We start from the raw sequence: 13937 nt of genomic DNA on the forward strand, positions 1-13937 counted from the left end.
ATAAAACCGAAGGGTCATCCATTTCAAGCATAGTCATTTTTAATGCGTTGTTACAAAGAACTGAAGTGCTGCATACAGCGTTATAATCAAGCCTCATCCATCTCCGAATACAGCAAGGCAAGCAAAGCATTTGGTTTGATTGGCATGACAGCAGCGAGCACAAACCGAAGCGGCAGCATTTAGCTGAATCACATTAATTTGACAGGGCAGTGCAGAGTCTACAAGAAGTTAAAATCGGGCCTCATTCATGGTCGAAGGTTGCAGTCACTGGTTTTCCATAGCAGTAGGCTTGTCCTTTGAGTCTGGGTAAAGCAGGAAGCCAGAGAAAGTGCTGTCATCCTCACTGCTGGAGTAAACTCCGTTCCAGTCTCTCAGCGTCTCCAGCCACACCTGGTCGCCTTCATTCAGCTGCATCAGTGCGAGGTTGGACGCCTGATCGATGTCCTGGCCGTACAGAGAATCCCGAGTTCGCAGCTTCCGTATCCCATTAATCACGAGGGCAGCACGCACGGGCCTGTTGCGCACGGTGATGTGGTAACTGAATAAGTAGACCCCCGGGTAGGTGGCGTTGAACTTGTTCAGTGCTAGGTCCCAGTGCCCCTCCCCGTTATAAAACACCTTATCAAACTTCACGGGCAGGCCGGGCGGAGGGAAGGACCTGCTTGGAAACAAGCCCACACTGAAGGCAGAGCGAATCTGTTCCACACTCTCACCCGGTGGGCCTTTAAGGCCCCGAGGCCCACGCCCACCTTTAGCACCCCTCTCCCCCCGAGTCCCTGCCATGCCCCTGCCTCCTGGAGGTCCTGGGGGCCCTCTGGCACCAGTATCCCCCTTCCCACCCAGAGGCCCTGGCTCCCCTCTCTCTCCCTCTGCACCATCAGTTCCATTCACTCCTGGGGGGCCCATCTCACCTCTCAGACCAGGGGGCCCACGCTCACCCACATGACCTTTCTCGCCTGGTAAACACTCGCTTGTAAGTCCATGTTCACCTATCTCACCCTTTGTCCCAGCTACCCCAGGGGGACCCATAGGCCCCTCTCGCCCGGTGTTGCCATTAGTCCCATTCAGGCCAGGCTCTCCTCTTTCTCCAGAGTCCCCTTTCAGACCACTGAAGCCACGTTCACCTTTCTCTCCTCTGGGACCCGGATCACCTATAGAAAGTATATATTCACATATGAAGACATGTTGTGATTAGAATACTTACATTTCCCAACAGTAATGTACATTTGCACATGTGTATAGGGTGCATTTATAGATACTTTAATCTCATCTATTTCAGTATGAATAAAGGAGATGATCTGATCGGTAAAAGTTCTGACTGACCTCTCTCTCCTGGTTTTCCTGAGATGCCAGGGGCACCAGGAAGACCCACCGATCCTTGATCACCTTTGTCACCTGTGGTAGTATTGATAAATAAAGCGTAGAAAATGACATCCGCAACATACTTATACAGGACTTATACAGGACGGCGTTTTGCAAGAAAGGAGAGACGGATAGAGAGAGAGAAACGGAGAGGCAATCAAAAACTCTCCTGCTGTTCAGCCTCGTAGTACCTATGTCGCCATTGAGTCCATTGGCTCCAGGTAGTCCTGCTGGTCCTGGGGGTCCACTGAGCCCTGTTTCTTCCGTCTCTGCTGGTAACCCTGAAACAAAAAACGGAGAGGAGTATGAAGAAGAACAAAATTTGACCACCAAAATCTAATTTTTCAGAAAATGATAATCCATCTTACCTAAAGGGCCCCTCTCTCCTGGCGGTCCTGCTGGCCCACTGTCTCCCATGGGCCCTACGGGGCCTCTCTCTGGCGGACAGCACGCACAGACGTTGAAGAAGCATTCATTGTAGTCAAGGGTATGGTTTCCGAGGGTGTTCCCGGGGGGCGCTATGGCATCGATGGGGAACTCAGTGGAGTAAGTGTCGCTGGAGTAGGTGGTGCTGTCTGCAGCGGACAGGGAGTAAGCGTCCATTGTAACATCAGTTGTCTCATCCGTCTGCAGGCTGCTAGAAGGAGATGGGGTCGTGGTGGTGGTGCGTCGGAATCCTCCACCAGCTCGAGGGGGCTTCTTGGTCTGAGGTTTGGGCCAGTGTGTGGTTCTGGTGCTGGAGGCCGGCGTGGCCATCTGTACCACAAGGAGAGTGGTCAGGAGGACCAGGCGAACGGAAGGCATTCTGAGTGTTTGAATAAGCTGTAAGGGAGAAGAGTGGACGTTTTTGAGGAATGTAGATAAAACAGGTGCAGCACTTTGTTTGTATTGCATCACGGTGTGTTAACGATGAATAGAAAAGCAACAAGTGCATCTTACCTGTTGATGTAAATGGTGTTGACTCTTCACTCCATCCCTTCCATCGACTGATTGATGCAGCCTGCCTCTTTCCTTATATTGGCCTGAAGGGACTGAACACCGGGGTTATTAGGAGGTAGGTGGGCTGGCAGGAACAGATTACATGACTCCTGAGGGATATGAAAGAAAGCAGGTTGTATACAAGGCAAGACTTTATTCTTTGTGATGTAGGATATGATTCCAGGGCATGTGAGTGCACACACTGCTTAAATGGTGTTCACACACATGCTTGCTTTGTACACAAACAGCAGAAATATAAGGTTACACACAAAGACACACATCCGCAGAACACGTGTACATAAACATAGAGTACACACACACACACACACACACACATCATTTGTAATGAATAGCACATCATGTGAGAGTTACTGGCCGCAACTCCTTGTGGCGATCACACCAATTGGCAGCACCTCAAAGCAGAAAATGGATCACCATGCACCCAGTGGGAGAGGGATCAATGTCCCAAAACAGACGGCGTGGCAACATTGATCCAACCGTTCATCTCCTTGATCAAACCAACCCAAAGAGCCCAGTAAACCTCATGGAAACCTGGCCCCACTGAACCAAGCTTTACGCGTCTCAGAATCTGTGCTGGATGTAGTTTCAAACCTCTGACATTAACTCTGAATGATTCCTCATTAGTTGCCAAGGTTCCACGCAACATCTTATGTGGAGCCATATGATACTGTACATGAAAAAAATAATAAAAGAACAACGCAAAAGAGAAAAAAGGCAAAGAAGGTCACTACGAACATCGACAATTGTCTAGCTGAGGGTTGAGGACATTTCATGACAAACTGAGTGCATACAATGCTTTATTATAGACCTGTGTTGTATAATGTGTGCTCTTAAAATACAAGAACAAAAGTGAAATCATCCAGATTTAATCACCCAAGCATCCTCAAGTATGTCATTGTTACCACAGTGTGTATGTTGGCAAATCATACTGCCACGCCTCTATTTCTCTAAAGAAGGAAATAGAAGTACTGAAGCTATTGTTATTGGGCTCGGTTAAAAAAGAAATTGATATTAGAGTTTATGCGGGAAAAAAACAATACCAAATCAGATGAAAAACAAGGAAACAGGAGGAGGTGGAGGAGGACAAGGAGCACCTGATATGTCAGCCTGAGAGGAGACACCCTGCAATTATTGAACTAACCAAGTGGGAGAAATGAGGGTGAAAGTGATGTCATCAGGCTAAGATTTTCTCCCAGAAGTAATTAATTTCATGAATGTATTTGGGCTGCACCGAATAGCTCGAAGCTTCATAACCTTGACATCATTCATTTAAATTCTCAATCTTTGAAATATTGTTGTCTATTAAAGCCTTTTTAATGCATGCGATTGAGATGCATTTAGTTAAACGGTGTGTGTGCATTAAAACAGCCGGCTGGGCCTTCATCAGTTGTGCGTATGCACGGTCTGAGGCAGTGCCCAGTCTAAGCACGGATTTGTGCATCCATGTGAAAGAGGCCCAATGACAACACCAGCTCTGAAATGGGAAAGACTGGTTTCCAACACTGTACTTTACTATTACAAAACAAAACTGAAGTTAGATTCACTGATTCCTTGGCTTAAAAAGGTCCAGTGTGCAGGATTTGGCATCATCTATCTGTGAGGTTTCAGATTGCAATCAACGGAAACTCCTCCCGTGGGCCAAGTGTGAAGGAGAACTACGGTTTGTTTTGTCGTATTATATTCCATTTCTGCAAATAGTCCCCCCTAAATGCTACACTGTACCTTCAATTAAGTGTTACACGTTTAATACTATTGGTGACTGTATTAATTAGATTCGTGTGTGTGAGTATGAATTGTGACGTTGATAGGACTGTCAGAGAAATATTACTCCAGAAAGCCACCAGGTGGCAGTGTTGGGTCAATGCACTGCTGTCACAACATCTGAACAAAGGCCTCTACTCGCAATTGTTACTTACAACCAATATTATGATCTAAAATTTGTGATTGTGTCATACCGTTTTATCTGAATTGAAATTGTGCTGCATATACAGCTGCTTTATTCGCGTGCGTCTACAAATATGGTGTGGAGTGTATTCTATTGGTCCAGTTGACATGAAAAGTCAGCAGGGTCATACAATGTGGAGATTAGGTTTAATATCACTCTGATATCAGATGAAATCATCATTTCATTCCGCAATGTCTTATCCATCGTATGATTCTGCAGCTGCGCACTTTCGTCATAATGGATGAGTCGGTGTCAAAAGATCTACTTCCGCTAAATACTTTCAAAATAAAGCCCCGATTTAAATAACGTCCTTTTTTGCACACCAGTTGGCGTCAGCTTCCGCTTATGTTTTTGCTTTATGAAGACATCCACAGCTGACTAACGGTCTTATAGTCGATTGGTTTGACACAAGCTCAAGAATGGAGACGTGTGTGTGGAGTATGTGCTGGTGAATGCGGAGACGGAACACAGGCTATCCGAGGGAAGAGACGGGGTCAGCTGCGGAAAAGAAGGACACCTCCAGTCACATCGTCGAGTCTCGGCAACGCCGGTGACATGTCTCTCGTGGGGGTGGGTCCAACCCGAAATATCAGTCATCCTACAATGGGCTGCGGGAGATCGGCTCAACTCGGAGAATCCTCTCGCAGCTGTTCAGAGAGCCGAAGATAGGACCGAGACATCGGACCGAGTCAGTGACGGTGGCCTGCCCGCTTTTGTCGTGCGCTTCTCGGCCCGGTGTCTGGCAGTCTGCCGTGCGCGTATGCGGTCGGAGTAGAGACAACAGGCCTCCGTAGAAAACACTTTAGATGTTGAAATTCAGTCTTTGTCAATCGATTTTTCTTCACACTCCCGGCGAGCGGATGGAGTGAATTGTGCAAAAAAAAAAGGAGAGAGAGACTAGCAGTTTGGTTGCGTGTGATGATAGGAGACACAATGACGCTCTTGTCTCTTCTGGGTCGGATCATGCGTTATTTTCTCCTCAGGCCGGAGACGTTGTTCCTGCTGTGCATAAGTCTGGCGCTGTGGAGTTACTTCTTCCACACGGACGAGGTGAAGACCATCGTCAAGTCCAGCCGGGACGCCGTGAAGATGGTGAAGGGGAAAGTGGCGGAGATGATGCAGAATGACCGGCTGGGAGGCCTCAGCGTCCTGGACGCGGAGTTCTCCAAGACCTGGGACTTCAAGAACAACAACGTAGCCGTGTACTCCATACAGGGGAGGCGAGACCACATGGAGGACCGCTTCGAGGTGCTCACCGACATCGCCAACAAGAGCCACCCGTCCATCTTCGGGATATTTGACGGCCACGGTGGAGAGGTATGGCTGGGAGGGGAGAGGTTAGACAGGCCGATGTTATCCGCGTGCATCAGGCTGGACTCATCCAGACCTGCAGCTGCACGCGAGTTAGCGCCACTTTGAATTCAGTGCACAGGTAGAGAGACGGGGAGGTATTGGGAGAAAGCATACAGTGGCTCAATATTTGCTGCTTTTTTTGGGGGGGGGGCATGCTCAATACAACCTATTGTGAAATGTGTGGAGATGTATCACAACAACACTGTGACATGATATCTAATATTCTGTATAAAGTGATATGATAAGAGATAGAAAATAACAGCAGCGTGCCAGGTTTCTATGGGAACACAATTAATTACTGTGCCACAGACATATGGGGCAGAGCTCCAGCATTGTCTTCTTCTGTGTGAACACCTCCTCTGTCCCGCTGCCAATCAGGGAGTTGACTTTAGATGAGAGAGAGAGATCCATCTTTCCACCACTCCCTGTGTCGTCAAGGGTCAGTGGTTTCTCATGGCTCCCTTCAGACCACGTGTCCTATAGCCGCCATCTGTCACACCACCACCCCCTGTCCCCCAGAGGTTCCAGTCAATGATACTGGCTGTGTTTCTGATTTACGGCCCAATATTCCTGTTTCACATTATTTATTGTTGTTTTTTTCACTAACGCAACACAGGAACATATTTAGATTGTTTTGTCGACGCAGCGATCCCAAATATATTCAGTTGACTGTCAATGACGGCTAAGACAACCAGCAAATAGCCTTTTTAAATTTTCCAACTACGGTGTTTTCTAATTCGAACCCAGTTCTAGTTTGAATCATTATTCTGACACACATTCATCAATGTATATCAATCCAATCATTTTCTTATGAAAAAGCCTTTCAACGTACACAGTGTTATTTGCAACTAAAATATGAATGTCAGGGTTCAGCATATAGTTCTTATATCATATCTGCAATAAACGTTCATGAATGAGAATTGAAGCTCCGTCTCTCAAACCAAATGTTCTGCTGGTTTAACGTCCGGTCACACCAGAACATTCATTCCCGGGTCTGATCCGCTGCACATCGGCACTTACAATTTGATTGGAGAAAAATACTAAAGGGAACTCCCCGTTCTCTTTTTGTAAAATATTAGTTGCCGCTTGGTTGTGTTCAATCGTAGAGAGAGCGAGAGACAACAAACAGAGAGTCAAAGGTGTTTATCTGGATCCCTCTCCATTCCTGCCCCCTAAACACATATTTATCTTTCCTGTCTGTCCTGACATCTCTCGCTCTTTCTCCCTCATTTTTTCTTTCCTTTTTATTTGCTCAAATGTGCATCTCTGTGTATTCATCTGTGTTTGCTCCATTCTTTTATATTTCATCTTTCAGTCACAGTCGAATAGGGTTTGGACTGGAAAATAATGTGTCACTCTGACATGGACCTCAGCTGTTCTAAGGTCATGAGCATCAATACACAGACCTCATCCTGATATATGGAAACACACACACAGTGCTAAACAGTAACCAACAGTGATGGGGGACGGGGTCCAAAGTTAAGGGTTGTGTGGTAAAGCTGTTTGTCTTCTGGGACTCTCAATGCCGGCGGTGTTGTCGGGGAATATTACAACATGTGTGGATATCCTATTTGCTGTGCGTTTTTTTTTTTTATGCAGTTTGGCACAACTGTGGAAACAAACACGCACTCGCACAAACATCGGCAATATTAAATGAAGTGAATGCCGCCAAACCAAACACAGGCCGCTAGAACCAGGCTGTCTCTGGCAGTGCAGTGTGTTCCCGGCTCTGGAAAGATGCAGGACATTTCTCAAACGCCTTTTCTGTTTTTATCTCGCTGTATTTTTATCGAGGTAGTGAGTTTCTGGCCCAGAATTATAAAAAGTCAGCACAAAGCTGCTGCTCCCCCTTCATGATTTACAGAGACTATATACCTGCTGCTGAAGCAGGAACTTTGAAAAGTTTACAACTTTGAAAAGGCTTTCGCACTACTTTGCGACATTAAAATTGAATTTATGACTCGTGGGGCAATAAAGCAGCGACGTCAATAAGAGATCCACGATACAGATTAATCAACCTCATTAAATCCTCGGACTGTGAAATATTTGACTCATTTATGAAGTCTGTAAATGGAAATTTATTTCGTGGCTCACTGAGTGCCCCTTTTCTCCCTCCACTAAATGAATGAGTACATTTGTCCAGCAGAAGAGGGCAGAGACCGTTCCACTCCAGTGATCATTGGGAATACCATGATCACGTCCAGGTGTCGCTTCCTCGCTGTATTCTACTCCCAATGCCATTTCATTCATGACAAACATTTTCAGTCTTGTGGTTGTGAGTTTAAGTTGCGAATGAATGTTGAAGGCCTGTAGCTGTGCTGTAGAACTGCTTTCACACATCATCAGAACATCAGAAAGACAAACAGTGAAGCGTGCAAGTGGAACGGCCCAAAGTGCAATCATTTCCATAAGAGTTGTGAATATGAAATGTGTACTCCGTATCTGCCGCGACATTAAGATGGTATGACGGTTTCCTAATAACGATTTGATTCGACAGCATTAGCATAATGGAAATCTTGGCAGAGGAAGAAAAGGAAGAAGACTATGGAGGAGGAGGAGGAGGAGGAGGAGGAGGGTGGCTGGGGGATGAGGAGGTTGTTCAATAATTCAACACGGTGCACCCGCTGTATGAAACGAAAAAAGTACGTAAATAATACTGGGTCAAATTACCTGGTAACAACAGAGGGGAACCTAAATAGTAACATGATGATTTATTCTATTCTGGGGACCAAACTGAGGAAAATTAATCACAAGATGTGATGAACCGTACACATGTGTAATGCAGTGCAGCCAGTTATATGAAGAACAGATTTTTTTTTTTGCTCAGTCGAAAATGAAAGCCAAACATAACTTTATTGCTATGATTGTTGATGAGTGCAGCTTTGAGCTTTACGGGATAAAGTAGCTGAACATGGGATGACTGCAGATTAGCCTTAAAATCGTGCAGTCATGTACGAGTTACACAAGCAGTAACCTCTCTTACAGCTGTCTATGTATTACTGACATAAAGTAGATGATTCTGAACCTTTTAAGCTAATTGAAACAATCAATACCACAACAGCTCTGTGCTTCTTCCGCCGCCTAACCCTCCCCGTGTTTACCCCCCCCCCCCTCTCCCAGGCTGCGGCTGACTACGTGAAGGCCCACCTGCCAGACTCCCTGAAGCAGCAGCTGCAGAACTTTGAGAGAGAGAAGAGAGAGAGCGCTCTCTCTTACGGCAGCATCCTCGACCAGCGCATCCTGTCTGTGGATCGGGAGATGCTGGACAAGCTCTCTGCCAACCACGACGAAGCAGGTTAGGGGGCGGAGGAGGGTGGTTGGAAGTGTGTGTGTGTGTGTGTGTGTGGTGGGGGGACAGTTAAGGGGTCAACAGAGAGAAGACGGGAAGAAAGCTGAAGGGGCGTTTTGTGAAATAAACCAGCTAAAATCAATCTAAAACACTAACATTTGAAATGTTGTGCACCCTGGCCTTGGTTAAAGTAGATGTTAATATATCTTCAAGCCCTCGTTTATTCGGTATTCACGCTCTCTTGCCTCTTAGGACATGACGCAGCACCTCGGCTATCAAACAAATCTCACAATTTCCTGTAAAACGTCCTCCCCGCAGACATTATTTACCTCTTTGACGGGTTCCCTCTTTACACCCTAGAGCTTCCACTTCCAAAGTTATTGGAACCACTGAAATATATGTCGGCAGTTCCCACGCTCTATTATGTCTCATGAGTTGTTGCAGCAATTCTTTGGGTTGATATCAGTTGCTACACAGATTTGTCTCCTCCAACTTCACAATTTTATTGGAACAGAGTAAATAAAACAAGATCATTTGCGGATACTAGATTGGTTTTGGATTACGGAAATACATCTACTTAAGGAAAAAATGCACTATGTCTTATGTCCTGAACAAATACAGATGAATTCAAAACTAGATAGTCATGTGGAGATACAATTTGATTTTTTAATTTGGCTATGCACTTGGAGTGCAGGCTGAGCGTTGTATTATGCTGTAGTTGATTCTCTCTCTCTCTCTCTCACTCACTCATTGTAGGTTACTGTACATGTACGCTCAGGCCGCCTGGGGATTAGGTGGTCTGATCTTTACAAATCACTGTATTTATTACAGTGCGGAACATCAATGAAAGTATAGTAGTGGCAGATATGATCATACCAGAGATCTCTTGACATTTTCATTCCTGGAGATATATTTACTGACATTTTGGACGTGGCCCAAGACTGTTGTAACACTCACTGTTATCTTAAATGTCACACAAACCAAACATTACCTTTCTTTCTCTTGTTTGCTCTGAACAGCAGCCACAAGCAACACATTAGATAATACATTAAATCTGGCACAAAGAGTCTTTTTCTCTTGCAACATAGGTGCAGTGTGATAGCAAGATATGTGGAAAACCATTACATCTTCTTATGATGTGATAAACCCCATGCTTCTGTTGCTCCCGCTGTTTCAAATAAACAGGCGACCAGATTTAATTCAGAATTGTTGGAACATTAACTAAAAAAAACCAGCTTTCTGGACTGTTTCCTCTTATTTTTGCCCTTCTCGTCCGATCTCCCCGTGCAGGCACCACATGTCTGGTAGCCCTGCTTTCAGACAGAGAACTCACAGTGGCAAACGTCGGAGACTCTCGCGGCGTGTTGTGTGACAAAGACGGAAACGCCGTCGCACTGTCGCACGACCACAAGCCGTATCAGCTGAAGGAGCGCAAGAGGATCAAGAGGGCAGGTAGAGAAAACAACCCCGTCAAATATCCCACACACTGAATGTACAGGCACTGCACTCTCACGGGGAGGAATGTAGGGCCCTTTGTTGCCATCTGTTGGTCAAGTTAGAAACAGCATTGTGTTTGATAAAGCACAGCGTCAGACTTTGATGAAATAGACACCTAGGCTGTGTGATCAAAAGAGTTTCACAGGTGATCTTTGTTGATTCAGTGATATCAAATCAACCCAGTATTTAAAACGTCAGTTCATTTCAGGTTTCTGCCGCACTTACTCATTATTTTGATTGAAATACTGTAAGTCCACATTAGCAGATCACCAGACTGTGCTTAAACATTTTCACTCTTATTTCTTCACTTCCAGGAGGTTTCATCAGTTTTAATGGATCCTGGAGAGTCCAGGGCATCCTGGCTATGTCCCGCTCCCTAGGGGACTACCCACTTAAAAACCTCAACGTAGTCATCCCCGACCCCGATATCATGACCTTTGACATGGACAAGCTGCAGCCAGAGTTCATGATCCTGGCCTCGGACGGCCTGTGGGACGCTTTCAGCAACGAGGAGGCCGTCCGGTTCGTCCGTGAGCGTCTGGACGAGCCTCACTTCGGCGCCAAGAGCATCGTCCTCCAGTCCTTCTACCGCGGCTGCCCCGACAACATCACCGTCATGGTGGTGAAGTTCAAAAGTGGAGCTGGGGGGAGCAGCAAGGCGGGGGAGTAGGTCAGGGTCCAGATCGGAGCTCACATTGTGATCAATGTTTTCAACGATTCTCCGCATCTTCTGGGTGTGAGCGTGATATCACTGGAGGAAGTATGGACACTGGGAACCAAACATGTGCACATGCATACAGACACGCATGCAAAAACCTGTACAAAATAATTTTGTTTTGTTTGTAGGTTTTTGATTGAATTAAGGGCATTTGAACACAATACTCATCTCATAACCATCTGTTCATTTAACGATAAACACAGACTGAGAACAATGGAGATGCATGAACACAGACAGACAGCAGACAGGGGATTTCTCTTAACCAGCACACATTAGACTGTGATTGAACAACTACTGTTTGCTACATGCACATGCATGGTACAGCTCCGCTGGAGGCTTCTTCAAAGAAGGCTTCAACGAGTTAAGAATTACTGTGCAACCACAGGAAGCTACTGAAAATGTATTTGCGATCACACCACCCTGCTTGCTGCATCGTGACGATGCTCTCGATTAATGTATGCGTCTGTCACAGTTTTGACCTGGAAAATGTTGTCGAATACAAAAAAAAGACTCCAGCGGATCGATATCTTTTATTTAACTTGAAGTGATGCTGCACCTAAAATCTAACTCTTGAGGATCAAACACTTTTTTGTTAAGTAATGTGATTCCATTTAGTAATAACGAATTCATCATTTGAAGATGAAAGTAAGCAGAATTAGTGATACAAATTTTTAGTTTCTATGGGATTTGAATGTATATTTGATGAAACTATTTATACTGGCAATCATTTTTTAAAGGTTGATCAATTTATCAATTGTTTGTAATTAACAAAGACAAAATTCATCCATGTGTGTAAGTATGGACGTAACTGTTTGATGTTTGCGGCAGCCAATCAGTACACTGCATTAGGAAGTTGAACCAATGAGGCTGAGGGTTGGTCATGCCACTTCTCTCATTGAAGGCAAACTGCAAAATTGTACGTCCACTTTTGAAGTGCAAACGGTTAGTGATACTCAGAAGAGAGATTCTGGGTGGAGTATTACTTCAACACATGCACACAGACACACAAACGTTTTTTGTTTTTTAGAATGTTGAATTACATATCAGCCAATGTAGACGCTGTATATCCTCAGTAATACAAGAGGGTTTTAATGTATAGAACCTGATTTAGTTGCTGAGCTCTTGGTAACTGCAGTTGTATGGAGCTAAAGTAAACCGTTCCATCAAAGTTGTTTTACACCATCTGTATCGGGGCATGTGCTTCCGCTTATCCATGAACAACGTGCATACAATGTTACCGTGGACACTGGTGCCTGCCTTTGACCCCCAGACCCCACCCTCCAGAAGAGGACTAAAAGGTGACACATCGTAAACTGTACAACCGGAATGCTAGTAGCTAGTAATATGATATGCTCCACCTGTCAAGAAAGGTGACAGTAAAACTTAACTTGCTGCTGTTTCATGTTCAACTTACCACTGTGTTTAAAGACATCTGCATCAATTGAGGCGCCTTTTTTATTTAACAGTTTACCGAATGCCTTATTTATTGTTGAGTGTTTGGGTGTGTCTGTCAGATTGCCAAATCAGCATACTGTATCATATTTTTGTCCTTCTGTAAATTACCCATCACTTTTTTTTGAGAGGCAGTTCACACATGAGCTGATGCTCAGTGTAAGAAGAAAAGGCAGTGTAAAAAAACACATCTGTATGTAAACTATCAGTATTAAACCAAGTCTTTCATCTTGAATGCATTTCCAGTCTTAATTATCTGAAAGGCCTTCTGCATTCCATTACTCACATCAACTGTGCAGCACCCTCTCCAGTTCAATGACAGAACAACTCTTGATTTCCAACGGTCTTTTTAAATTACATTCTCATCAGTTTTTTTTAAAGGTTTCATTTTATTTATGTTTCACCACTTTCTCATTCATGTATATACATATTCATGAATATGTATTCTGATCAAGCAGCTAAGTTGTAAGTGCCTTGCTCAAGGGCACAACAAAAGAGATATCTGGTATTGTCCCTACCAGCTTCAAAACTGCCTCAGTCACCCCCATCCTCAAAAAGCCTGGCCTGGACATTGATGACCTCCACAACCACCGGCCGATCTCCAACCTTCCCTTCCTCAGTAAGACTCTGGAAAGAGTAGTCGCCGGCCAACTCCATCTCCACATGTCCAACCATGAGCTCTTATGAGCCCCTCCAATCCGGCTTCAGACTCCAACACAGCACGGAGACCGCCCTCATTAAGATCAACGATCTCCTCATTGCTGCTGACTCTGGCCGCCTCAGCATCCTCATCCTCCTGGACCTCTCTGCAGCATTTGACACTGTCTCCCATACCATCCTCCTCAACCGCCTATCTGACCTTCTAGGGGTCACTGGCACCGCCCTCTCCTGGTTTACATCCTACCTCCATAACAGGGAACAGTTTGTTTCCATCAACGGCTCTATTTCCCCCCTAGCCCCAGTCAATCATGGCGTGCCCCAAGGCTCTGTGCTTGGCCCCCTCCTCTTCACCATCTACATGCTCCCCCTCGGCAAGATCATCCGCCATCACGGACTGAACTTCCACTGCTATGCTGATGATACTCAAATCTATCTCAGTACTACTCCATCCTCCCAGCTCCCCCCTCAGTCCCTTGTCAACTGCCTGTATGAAATAAAAACCTGGATGTCATCAAATCTCCTCAAACTCAACACCAAGAAGACAGAGCTCATGGTTGTGGCACCCAAGGCGCTGCTCCGGAAGGTTGGTGACTTCATCCTCGAGGTTGACGGCTGCTCCATCTCCCCATCTCCTGAAGTCTGCAACCTGGGTGTCATCCTGG

General features: G+C 45.4%; 2 protein-coding genes across 2 annotated transcripts; one reads left to right on the plus strand and one right to left on the minus strand.

The window, feature by feature from the left end:
• Positions 1-264: 264 nt before the first annotated feature.
• Positions 265-2441, minus strand: otol1a (otolin 1a; the record flags this gene model as incomplete). Its single annotated transcript, XM_079285909.1, has 5 exons — positions 2302-2441; positions 1731-2184; positions 1554-1643; positions 1324-1395; positions 265-1151 (listed from the first exon to the last, which is right to left on the minus strand). Exons 2-5 carry the CDS (start codon positions 2164-2166, stop codon positions 265-267), a joined length of 1485 nt encoding a protein of 494 aa, XP_079142035.1. The 5' UTR covers positions 2167-2184; positions 2302-2441.
• Positions 2442-4754: 2313 nt separating this feature from the next.
• On the plus strand, positions 4755-12850 carry ppm1la (protein phosphatase, Mg2+/Mn2+ dependent, 1La). The gene is made up of 4 exons (XM_079284981.1): positions 4755-5623; positions 8780-8954; positions 10239-10400; positions 10760-12850. The coding sequence occupies exons 1-4, from the start codon at positions 5225-5227 to the stop codon at positions 11113-11115; spliced, it is 1092 nt and encodes a 363-aa protein (XP_079141107.1). The 5' UTR covers positions 4755-5224; the 3' UTR covers positions 11116-12850.
• The last annotated feature ends 1087 nt before the right edge of the window (positions 12851-13937 follow it).

The sequence above is a fragment of the Melanostigma gelatinosum genome (assembly GCF_949748355.1).
Source record: "Melanostigma gelatinosum genome assembly, chromosome: 15".
Lineage (NCBI taxonomy): Eukaryota > Metazoa > Chordata > Actinopteri > Perciformes > Zoarcidae > Melanostigma > Melanostigma gelatinosum.